The sequence below is a fragment of the Channa argus genome, chromosome 15 (genome assembly GCF_033026475.1).
Source record: "Channa argus isolate prfri chromosome 15, Channa argus male v1.0, whole genome shotgun sequence".
Taxonomy (NCBI): domain Eukaryota; kingdom Metazoa; phylum Chordata; class Actinopteri; order Anabantiformes; family Channidae; genus Channa; species Channa argus.
Genome location: NC_090211.1, coordinates 20,938,388 through 20,950,942, shown reverse-complemented (window position 1 = coordinate 20,950,942; position 12,555 = coordinate 20,938,388). Strand labels below are relative to the sequence as shown.

Sequence of the window (12,555 nt, the reverse complement as noted above, 5' to 3'; positions counted from 1 at the left end):
CTTCAGCATGATGTGATGCAGGCTTGTTCAAGTTAGCAAACTGTATTGTCACAATAAATACTCTAATAAATGTGGCAAAGAGGGAGACTGCAACTAAGTCAGTGGACTTAGCAATAATCCACTGCCACAAATGTCCAAAATGATCAACAACAGGACTAATATTTATTAGTCCCTTAGGAAATAATGCTGTTTAGACAGGATAAGCAAACGTCCTCGGTTTATCCTTTGACTGTTTTTTACCTCCAGCGTTTTTCTGCCCCACTAGGATCATTTCTTTTTGATGCCATAATGCTGTTTCTCATTATTTCTCACTAATGGGAATGATGGGCAGCTGTCAATCATGCCCATTGTACCTGTCGGCGGACGTTACTCCCTGGAATAACTTTGACTTAACTATGCCACAAAACCACAAGCCACAGCTTATCATTGGAGGTTACATTATTCATTTTTTACATTCATTTTTAAACATTTAAGGGATTTTATAAAAACACCGAGAGGCCTGATAGGACAAGTACTTTTAATTCTCCTCAGGTGAGGATGAACTTTGGGGCCCCCTGGTGGCCTGGGGGCCCAACGCATTTGCATAGTCCACATACAGCAGAAACGGCTCTGTCTAGAACCAGAGGTCCAACCTAGGGTTTTCTGACATAAATGTGTTTTTCTAGCGGCCCCTGTCTGGAATTATCAGTGCCATTAGGTGTTATGGGCTAAAGTATTTCACCCAGCTTTGAAAGTCAAAACAATTTGTACAAATGTGGGGTTTTCACAAATTCTCAAATTGCACAAATTGCAGACATAAGATGCTGTGTAATGAAACAAGTGTATAACATGATTTCCTTTGATTGGCTCCCTGTCATGTCAGTGTGATCTGGTTTAAAGCATTTGGTAGCATACTGACTGGATGGGTGCACGAATGGCTCTGACCACGGAAACGTGAACAACGCCTGGCTCGAGCACTTCAGAAATAACCCAGTTAGTGCTCTTTCCACCGCTGGATAAAAAAACTTAATACTGAAACCTTTTTCGACAGCTGCTGCACTGGCATTAAATACAGAAGCAGCTGTGGATGTATACAGCACACACATACATACTGCTCACATTCATAAAAAGTTGGGTGCAACTTATTTTAAACTGACATCAGCATCATATTTAATGCGCACTCAGCTAGTACACATGTGCCTACGCTTGTGGTAAAAATGCTGTGGCTGATTGCTGTAGAACTTTATATTCTGAGATGGGAATTAAGTCAGTTTTGTGTATTAGATTAGTGTTTGAATGATATTATTTAAAGGACACTTTATCTACTGTGAGGGCACCTAATGCTAAGTAGACAACAGAGTATCAGGTTAGTTTAATCTGAAACGAGACAAATGATACAACAATGGCAGAAAGAAAATGGTTTTCCTAATGTCTACATCATGTTATGTAGTGCCGACTGTCTGATGAGCCTCACTGGAATTAGTGTGTGTGTAAAATGAGCCCGAAAATAAGCAGCACACATTCCCTTCTATTTACAGGAGCTTTCCAATTGTCAAAAGTGACAGGAAATATTTTTCTGCTTTGATCATTGAGCCTACTGAGCTCACCAGCCCTTATCTCAAAGTAGATGGCAATGAAATGTGGCAACAAATAGCCTCCTACCACTCCTACCTCTAGTGTACTTCTCAATTAATAATTTAAGTCTTGTCCTTCTTTACACTTTTCACTACGGCCAACAGATGTCACCATTTATTTGTACTTTACAACTGACTTCACTAGACAGATGAAGTGACTTCACTCTGAGCAACTGCAAATGTTCCCAAACACAAAAGCACTGATGTTAATATGTTGGACGCCATTTTGGGGCAGAAGACCCTCTGAAAAGATGGACAAACATTTAAAGACATTGCACCAACCTGGGACATGGGCAATACAACAATTCTTACTGTCCTGAGAAAGACACAGAACAGATCAGAGCGTGGAGAGACTGGTTTAAAATCCACCATGAGATGAAAACTTCATGAGCAGAAACACTGATCCATTCTTTACCTGTGACGTCACTGTGTTTGTAAAGAAAAATGTGCTGTAGTCCCAGCTGCACAGAGTCATACTATGCCCTGTCATGCTATGTCATGCCTCCAATCCAGCGCCAATTATTTACATAAGAGAGCTAAATATATTTCATTGTTATTATTATTATTCCACAAATTTGAATATGAGAAAAAAAAACACAAATGCACAACTGTGGAGAATTGTGCTGCCATTTCTTACTTAGACCAGTTGTGATTTATACTGAATATGTATTTTTTTTCTTTTTTAAAGTTGTTGATAATTGCTTTCAGCGATTTAAATCTAACTTTTAAATTCCCATTGTCCACCTTTGAATCCGTCTAATTTGATGATGTTCCCATGATGTTGTGCTCTTTAATTCATTTGAAATGTCATCCTCCACTACGTCATATCCATGTCTAACACAAACTGCCTGGTTTGTTGTCTGGACTGTGACAAGGAACCACAACAAACCCACAGAGGCATGAAGAGCACACAGAAAACACCCACGCAGTGTTTATTAAAGTGCCAACACTTTTTTCTTCCCTTGCTTTATTTTTTCCCCATGAGCACTTACCTTTAGATTTAATATCAGATGCCAAAGTGTGTGATGACTTGTCAGAAAGTGACTTCCAGGGTTTGAGAAAGGGGGTTGAAAAACAGAGCCCACAACACAAGATGCAAGTCAGAAAGGTTGGAATTCACTGTCTGCCCAAAGGAAATACTTCAACAAAACTGTATTTATAAGCAGTATTTTTACTGATGTTCCCCTTTATTTGGTGGTTGACGTGACGTTTCTGTGGTCCACACACCTGAAGTTGCTTTTATGGATGTCATTGTGTTGAACAGATGTGAGACAAACTGGATGAGGTTTGAGCAGGTTATTGCGTAAATGTAAGTATTTCTTAACAAAGTACAGCTGCTACATTTTTGTGGTTGATCCTTTATAAACTGGATGGAACAGAAAATATCTAATGTGATAATTCAATTCCCACCTCCTCCTGTCCAGACGTCTGTGTCCTTGGAGAAGACTCAGGTTACTCGGGGAGGATCAGGCCATGGCAGCTCTGCTATGTGTGATGAACAAAGAAAGGACTCTTTCAGTGCAGACCATGAATCATTAGGGCAACGTGTAATCAAAGTTGTCTTTGTCTACCATAATGATAATAATAGGTTATCTTTCCTTGTTCCGTGTGAAGGGACAAACAGGTTGGATGCCACATTCAAAAGATTTTGTCTCTCGGGGATTTGGCATCGTTGCGGTTTGGTTTTAAAACCTAAACATGTCAAAGTGTTTGCTCTCAGATTGTTGCAGAGAATAAGGACGTTGTTGTGGATGTTTTTGTTTTGTCTGATGGGAGATAAGACACTTTTTTTCAAGGGAATCCTAAAACGTTTTTACCGTAAACACGTAAACACCCACCAAAAATCCCCTGTATACTGCCACCTCCCAATCCCTCTTTATGATCATGGCAGAAATACTCAATTAATTATACTGCTATTATGTTGATGTCATCCTTTCACAATAAAAGTATTTGGACAGTTCCGGGATTTTGTTCTTCAGCCCAATTGATTTGCATTAAAATAATAAATACTTCATTGCAGCTTTAACTGATCATCTATATCAATATAAAAAGACACATGTGCTGACTTTACTGTCTTTACTGTTTGCTGTCCAAATTGTGAAGTCTCACTTGATTTATTTTTTTTAATGCTTAGTGTTGTTGCAATGTGAGTTGTCGGTTTAGATTAAGGTGGAGTCGTGTGTCACTAGGTGAAAGTGCCAGTAAAGAGGGTTAAAGGTGAAGATGCAAGCAGGTAAACTAGAAAACGGTAGCTCTAACGTGTTGTGTGGATGATGCTGAAATCATTTGCACAGTGAAACCAAACGTAGCTGATTTTGTTGGACGGGTTTTTTATTTTTTGGACAGCATGGACACAATAAGGAAGACAGTAATCCCACATAACACCAACAGAAAACACCTGAGCCATCTCTCAGGGAGAAAGTCCCCTTCTGATGCAAATTGGCTGCATAAAAAATTCAGCCTCACAAATCAGAGAGTGTTAATTTCATTCATTACTCGGTTTTTAATAAACATCTCTAAAAACAACAGTTTACAAGCATTAGCGCATGTTTCAAGTGCTTTAATGGTGAAAGCAGAAAGAGTCAGTTACGTCAGTACAGCTGCAAACGTCTCCTCCTTCACAATGAAATATGACTTAGATAACTGTAAGTGCTCTGGTCTCTGGGCTCCTTGTCTCAAAAGTACCTTATGGCTCAGGAGCCTGTTAGCAGTTTTAGTCTTCTGCGCAGAGTTTTGCATTAAAAACATCAACCTCAGTTTTTACACAGCTCAAATGTATCCGGATACTCAGCTACTTCAATGCTTCAGTGTTTGTTCGTGAGCTGACGTACAGATATCTGTTTGATTTATTGACATATTTGATAAGAGACAATACAAAAGTACCTTTAGCACTTTTACAGTAAACTACCACAACCACTCCCACAGAAAACACCTGAGCTACTTGCTGCATCTTTACCCCACACGTCAACGGGGGAAACAATTACACACACACAATAGGTTCTCAGGTATCTTCTGCAACAGAGACACGGATTTGAAAGAGACTTCCTGGTAAAATACCTGTTACTGTTACATACCGATATGATGCAACTGCTTTCAAATGTTTTCTCTGTGTTGGGCTGGTTGAGTTTCTCTGCTCAAACAAAAACAACAAATGCATCTGTTAAATAAATATAGTGAAGAAACACATGGGACATTGGTGTGGACGGGTGGATGGACAAAGCAGTGGACTTTCTCAGAGGAGACGGGAGGTTAAGTCCACTGGAAACCGGCGGTGATTTGTGTGATGTTTGTTATGTAATGACTCATTTAATTGAAGCAAAATGACTTTTACATCTAAGCATCCAAAGGTTGAATCGTGTCACCTGGACTTTTGAAATTCAACCTTCAGATAACCAAACCTGGATGAGTGGGAAATGTCCCCGACACACACCTAACCATACTTACTTAGTACCTAACCCCAACATTGCGTAAGCCACCAAACCCATTATGTTTGCATGATGTAAATCCCAACGTTTTTAGTGTTTAGGGGGAAAAAATCTGTGTGGCACTGGCTGCTTTTTTAGGTGACTGGCAGTGGCTGGCATTACAAGAGGTGCAGCCTGCCTCCAAACATGTGGTTGCTATTTCAACAAATCAACAAATCACGGTGTCGAATGAAAACACCTGTAGTCGCCTTAAGGTTAAGGACTAGTTGATGGTGAAAGTAAAAATTGTCAAATAAAGTCTCAGTAGTCCACCTCAAAATCATACTTAACTAAATGAACCTTTTTTTTTGCTCTGAAGTTGTACAGGAACAGTTTTTACATCCTAAAATAGCCCAACACGCTCCCCCACCCCCCCCTCTGTCTCATTTCCTGTCTAACATGTTTGTCTTCAGTCTAAAGTAAGAAAGCCCCATTACATCACCAGGAAACCAGAGGTATAAAACCTGGTGCAGTTGCTGTTGTTGCCAATTTGTTCATGCCAAAGACATCAAGCCACCACGATGGACCAGCTCATGTTTGACAGAGAGAACCGGGAGCGTATCCAGGCTTTGGAGCAGTCATTCGGTCGGTCGGGGAGGCCCCTGTCCCAGCCCGGTCGGATCCTGATGGGAGAAGGCCGTCTGATAAAGCAGGGTCGTCGCAAACCGCAGCCGAAGGACTTCTACCTGTTCAACGACTCGCTGGTGTATGGCAGCATCATCCTAAACGGCCGCTGGCACAAGAAGCAGAAGATCATCCCTCTAGGTGAGCGCTGATCAGATCCCTGATCCAGTCACTGAGAAGAGACAAAGACAAGAAGTTCACCGGAGAAAAGACATCTACATTTAGTCATTGTTAGTGTTGGGTTGACAGTATTGTTACATGAACTGCAAAGCCTCAGTCCATCAGAAGTGTTCTATCTCTAAATGTCACTAGGCAAAGGGCAGAAAATGTGTTGATTTATTTTCCCATCTTGTTTTTAACAGTATTTTTATCATATCCGTCTTTATCATTTCAGAGGGCATCATGCTGGAGGACATGGAGGACGGAGCAATGCAGAACCAGTGGCTGATCCGTACTCCACGCAAGTCCTTCTTTGTTGCCGCCTCCTCGTACGAGGAGAAGCGGGCCTGGATGGATCACATCGAGGACTGTCGGACCAGCTGGATGCAGAGCGGCAGCTGCCAGCCTCGCTCCAAATATGCCGTTTCCTGGATTCCAGACCGGGCCGCCTACAAATGCATGCGCTGCCTCAATAAGTTCACCGCCACCAGACGTCGCCACCACTGCAGGAAATGTGGATTTTTGGTGTGCAAGTCCTGCTCCAAGCAGAGAGAAGTGATTGACCACATTCACCCCACCAAACCTTTGAGAGTGTGCGGCCTGTGCCACACTATGAAGGACGAGGAGCTGTCTCGCCAGAGGGGAGACAGTGCAGGCTTAGTGGACGACGATGCGGCACCACCGAGTGATGAAGAGATGGAGAAGCAGGGAGAGGTGACAATGCAGAGCCATACTCCCAGCATCTGGCTGGATTCTCACATGGGCACCGGTGATGAGATGAACATTTATGTTTACCCGATACCAATGCACCTACGGCCCCACCTCAGTTATAGTACGGCTGCTACACTCCCACGGACATAACTGATCAGCGTCATATTAAACACAGAGCAATGGACTCTGACTGAACCCGGTCACACAGAACAAATGTGTTGTATTTATTGTACACATTTACCCATTGCTGCCTTTTTTACTTACTGTGAAGTAGAGACACTCGCACCTTTTTTTCTCAGTGTGAATTTTTTACATTTTATTTGTAGTTAATTTATAGCTAAATGTGATTTTCCTCAAATGTGTTATTTATTTCGTTGTTTAATAAAATACATAGAAAACAGTAAAATGTTGCGTGTCTGTCTTGATTGGACTAACTTGGGAGAACTAGACCCCGAGAACCTGAGAGTTTTGTCACAACCTGGCTCAGCAGTAAAGGAGGCCACACAAGGTTCTCAAGTAACTCAACGTCTTTTAATTGAGTACATAAAGATTCAAGTTATGTTTGTGAGCAAATCCGTGTTGTAGGCAATGTTGGATGGAAAGTGTCAAAGACATGTAGACAAAGCAAAAGATGACTCAGCAAGCAGCTCAGGGGGAGGAGCCTGAGCTGATCTCTAAGGCCTCCTTCACAGGAAGCTCCACCCAACTGACACAGGTGTATAACGGCTTGTCTAAATCAATCATCAAAACAAGGAAAAACACAGCCACACACACGCACACACACACGGAGAAAGGCCATCACAGTTTCCTTTGGCTGAATGATATTAATGTTCCCTCGGAAGATGCACAGCTGTCAGCTCGCTGGGGATTCTAGTGACTTCAAACTTAGGACTTGGGTTTAGGCTGGCAGCTGTGTGAAGGTCACCAGTGTGACCACCTACATACAAAGGCAGGATGTGAGTAGTTTTTCCTGCTGAGTAGAGTTTTCAGTGAGTCAATGGAGGATCCCTAGGTGACAAACATCCTCACCAGATGACTTTTTAATGTTTATCAACCTCTGAATAAGTCCCACATCTGAGAGAACATTTCACCACGCAGTCTATTTTACTTCTAATGCTTCTGAACTTTAACATGTGTCATATTTTTAATGCAACTCTTGGACTTGTAATGGACTTTATTACAATAATGTTGTTACTCAAATTTAAGGAAATGATCTGAATGATCTGTTTAAGCACATATGAAAATGGGATATTTAGTATCAGTGACCTAATTTGGGTGAAACATCCTGTGAAACTGGAAAAACAAAGCGGCAAAATGCAGTAAATCAACTCCAGAAATCAGTTATAATAACAGTTACAAGAAGTGTTGGTGTTTTCTGACTTATAGCGTTTGGCTTAGTGGCTCAGTTTGAGGCGGAAGGGGATCGAACTATGTTTACTGCCAACCCATGTCAGCGACTCACACGCCATGTTGTCAGGTTGTTGTCAAGTTACTCATCCCATACAAACAGCATTCTTCCAGGCATCAACTTAAAGACACTTCTCGTTCAATGCCGATAGCGAGAAGTAGGTGCAGGTGTGAACGAGGAATTTGTTTGAGCAACTGGGAAGTGGTTTTGGCATTTTTTCACCACTACAAGATGAGTTACATTTACATTTTTCAAATAACAGTTTATCATGTTTACTTCATTAGAATGAAGACGCCCTCATTGTTATTCTGAACTCTGGCCTCTGGGGGATGGACCGGTGGCTGGAGTAGCAGGAAGCAGAGGAGATCAGGTGATTGATGCAGGTGGCAGAGTTATTTGGGAGCGAAGATGAATTGCAGGGTGGAAGTGTTTGGGAGCCCTCCTCCTGGTACTGTGGACACCTGACAACCTTCTGGGGAAGACGAGACGTTACATTTTGCCCAGAGGAAGTCAGGCTGACTCTGCAGGCTGAGAATCACATATATACAAACTGTAAACAATCCAGCTGAACTCACCACTGTCAAACCAGTCTGACTGAGCACAGAAAGTTTCTTCTTCTAAAAAGTTACAAACTTCTTAGTTACTGAAGTTACTGATTCAACACGTCAAATCAGCTGTAAAGGGTCTGACTAGTGCCAACATCAGGGGACACACCCCAAAAACTAAGCTGGCTTGGTTAGTCCCGGCACCAGTGTTGGTAGGTAGAGAGAGGACAGCACAAATGCAGACGTGGAAACAAGCAGCCATCAGAAGGTGAAGCAGTTTAGTGAAGCTTAGTCCGGGATCAGGTAGAAAAACAGGGAATGAAGCAAACGGGTCCAAAAGGGGGTAGAAATTAGGAGGCGCAGGCGAATGTCCTAAACAGGTTCAGGCCAGACTTTGAGGCGACAAAAGGGAAACAACAAGGAGGAAAAGCTACAGCTGGAGAGTTTAGGTAGTTCATCTGGCAAACACTCGAGGAAACTGGCACCTATTTGTCCTAAAGTCCTTGCTGAGTGACAACCGTGGCAAACACGTGTGGTGGCAAACATACCAAACATGCCAAAGCAACCAAAGAGCATTTAGGATGGAATATTCTCGACTGGCCGAGTCAGATCTCTGCCTGACTGAGCTGCTGTGAACTTGCTGAAGGCCAGAATACAGTATACAGCAACTGTAAAACGCTTTACATGTTGATTCCCAGTCACTCACACACACACCGATGCTGTTGGCTGTCGTTGTTCAGCGTCTTGCACAAGGACACTTGATCCCCGCTCCTGACATGCAGCTGGGAGCGGGAATCGAACCACTGACCCTGTGGTACGTGGATGACTGCCTTACCAACTGTACAGCCTCCACCTATGTGCTGAGAAACACCACAAAATGTAGAAACTGAAGGAAGCTCCAGACTTTCAGGCTCTCATCCACTGATTTCCCACAAGACACAATGATTTCGTTTGATGTTGTGTCCAAATGTCCAATTATTTCAATCAGAAGTCAGGCGCCTCTTTGCATACTGATGTTAAACTGTTCCACTGAAAGCTGAGACTTGCAGTATATTATTTTACTGCGAAACTGTGTCTAAAGAAGAAACTATGTCTTATGTCTATGTCCCTGGTTGTCCAGGTGGAAAATCGTTTGTGAAAATATGACGCATTGACCACATTCACTGAAAGTTTCAAACGGTAAAAACACACTTTTATAAATCTCCTGGATGAGGCTCATGCAGACAACGAATCCCAACGGTGAGGAAAATAATGTATGTACTGTATAAACCATCACAACAGACACAAAGCTTTTACCGTTTCGTGGGTTTTATTGAGCGACCAGTTAAATTAAAATAAATGTGACACACCGGGAAAAAAGGAACTAGTGTGTTTACTTCACAGTACAAAAGGAATAAATGAGTAAATATATACAACAAATACAACACGTTTGTTCCGTGTTTATTTACAGTCCACTGTGATTTGTTGCTTAAAATGACGCTGGACAGTGGGGAAGACATCACTTATGTCTGTGGGACTATAGTCTTCAGTCACATTAAGTTTGAGTGGGGCCGTAGGTGCATTGGAATGGGGTAAGCATAAGTACTCGTCTGTCCCCAGGTCCCCATCTTGCTGTCCAGCCATTTGCTGGGGGTATAAATCTGCATCGCCATCCCATCCTCCTTCTCCTCTTCATCACTGGACACTGGCAGATCATCGTCCTCGGAGCTGTTCTTTGCTGCTCTGTCCCCCCTCGGGCGAGACATCTCCTCTTCCTTATTCCTTCTGTGGCACAGGTTGCAGACCCTCAGCTGTTTGGTGGGGTGAATGTGGCTTATCACTTCTCTCTGCTTAGAGCAGGAGTTGCACACCAAAAATCCACATTTCCTGCAGTGGTGGCGACGTCTGGTGGCGGTGAACTTATTGAGGCAGCGCATGCATTTGTAGGCGGCCTGGTCTGGAATCCAGGAAACGGCATATTTGGAGCGAGGCTGGCAGCTGCCGCTCTGCATCCAGCTGGTCCGACAGTCCTCGATGTGATCCATCCAGGCCCGCTTCTCCTCGTACGAGGAGGCGGCAACAAAGAAGGACTTGCGTGGAGTACGGATCAGCCACTGGTTCTGCATTGCTCCATCCTCCATGTCCTCCAGCATGATGTCCTCTGAAATGAAAACAGTAGGATATTGATAAAAATATAATATAGCTACCAAGACGCAGTTAACAAACTTTCCTGTTTTTATCCTCATATAAAAATAATTAGTTTGAAACTGCTGCCACTGCACCAGTTCAGTGGAGGTGGCTTGATGTGTGATGCTTAAAGTTTTGAGAAGTCACGTTTCCTGTCCTGGTTAACTGGGACAATATGCAAATTGTTCAGTGCTTGTTTCTCTTTGTTCGCACAGCTTCAAAAGTCGTGTCCAAGGCTGATACAGTTCTGTTCTTTCCAATAGTCAAACAGGTTTTTCTTGGAGAATTCTCCAAGTTCACATTGTTCTAACCCACATGTGAACATTTTCTCGGATGGAATTCGATGCACCTCCACAGATATTTTAAAACCTTGCACACTTTGCACTGTTTGGTTAGAAACCTCAGTGAAAATCTGACAAACTATTTAAGATTATCTGTTTATTCTGTTGTGATTTGGAGCAAATTTCACTTATATTTTTCACTTCGAACAAATTTTCTAGTTGCATTTCTTTGTAACTTTTGGATTACTGCCTTTTCTCCGGTGAACTTCTTGTCTTTGTCTCTTCTCTGTGACTGGATCAGGGATCTGATCAGCGCTCACCTAGACGGATGATCTTCTGCTTCTTGTGCCAGCGGCCGTTTAGGATGATGCTGCCATACACCAGCACGTCGTTGAACAGGTAGAAGTCCTTCGGCTGCGGTTTGCGACGACCCTGCTTTATCAGACGGCCTTCTCCCAGCAGGATCCGACCCGGCTGGGACAGGGGCCTCCCCGATGGACCGAATGACTGCTCCAAAGCCTGTATACGCTCTCGGTTCTCCCTGTCAAATGTTAGCTGGTCCATCATAGTGTCTTGATGTTTCTGGCATGAACAAAGTGTCAACAATGGCCGCAGGACCAGGTTTTATACCTCTGGTTCCCCGGTGATGTAATGGGACTTTCCTAATTTAGACTGAAGACAAACACGTTAGACGAGAAATAAGACAGAGGGAGGGGGTTGGACTGCACAGAGTCAGAGCTAATGAAAACACGACGTTGACTTAAAAATACTTTTGAGGGAGGCTTCTTGTACATGATTGGAGATTTCACAGTTTACATTACTTTTCACTCCCTGCTGTTGAGTATTTCACAAAATGTTTCATCTGTTGCTCTGCTGCACTGTATTTAATACATTTACTGGATGGATTTGTGCATATGATCAGCTCATAGTGGTGGTCTGAGGCTGTCTGAGGGGGCAGGGGTGAACAAAAATGCAAAGGGCCCCTGATATCAGCAGAGAACAACAATCCACGACATTTACTTTGTTGCGTTCACTCCAATGTGTACGGCTCCTTTACAGGTACTTTACTACACTGGTTCTCAATCCTAGTCCTCAAAGACCCCTGCACAACCCACTGCTGATCACCCACATCAGGTGCATTCAGTCAATCAGAATAAAAGAGGACTGAAAGTGGAAAGTTTTGAAAGATTCGCTTTGTGTTCCCCCTCTCCACCTGTATTTGAGAAGGTATCTTCCAGCTTCTGGTTGACTCACCAGACCTGATCCAGGTGATCAGCAGTAGGGAGTTGGAAAATTCTGTAATTCAGTAATATTATTAACAAATACACCCTGCAGTATATTTAGTTTCAATAAATATTTATTCAAGTGATCTGAACGCTTTTGTTACTTGACTTTGTGTCAAACATGTTTCTATTTGAGATATTTCTGGTGTCAATCACAGGAAACCGGTCGAGCGGCTCGATTCCCAGCTGCAGCAAAAGAGAAGTGCTGCCAGCTCATTAGTGACTATCAGACCGGGATTATTAATAAAGCTCTCACTATGTAAACATGATACAACACTGTTGTTTCCTGTCAACAAATCAA

General features: G+C 42.8%; 2 protein-coding genes across 2 annotated transcripts; one reads left to right on the top strand and one right to left on the bottom strand.

Annotated features, from left to right (window-relative positions):
• The first annotated feature begins 5,554 nt into the window (after positions 1-5,554).
• On the top strand, positions 5,555-6,836 carry LOC137100456 (pleckstrin homology domain-containing family F member 2-like). Its single transcript, XM_067478293.1, has 2 exons — positions 5,555-5,842; positions 6,096-6,836. Exons 1-2 carry the CDS (start codon positions 5,599-5,601, stop codon positions 6,719-6,721), a joined length of 870 nt encoding a protein of 289 aa, XP_067334394.1. The 5' UTR covers positions 5,555-5,598; the 3' UTR covers positions 6,722-6,836.
• Positions 6,837-9,797: 2,961 nt separating this feature from the next.
• On the bottom strand, positions 9,798-11,591 carry LOC137100457 (pleckstrin homology domain-containing family F member 2-like). Its single transcript, XM_067478294.1, has 2 exons — positions 11,292-11,591; positions 9,798-10,664 (listed from the first exon to the last, which is right to left on the bottom strand). Exons 1-2 carry the CDS (start codon positions 11,536-11,538, stop codon positions 10,054-10,056), a joined length of 858 nt encoding a protein of 285 aa, XP_067334395.1. The 5' UTR covers positions 11,539-11,591; the 3' UTR covers positions 9,798-10,053.
• Between the last annotated feature and the right edge of the window lie 964 nt (positions 11,592-12,555).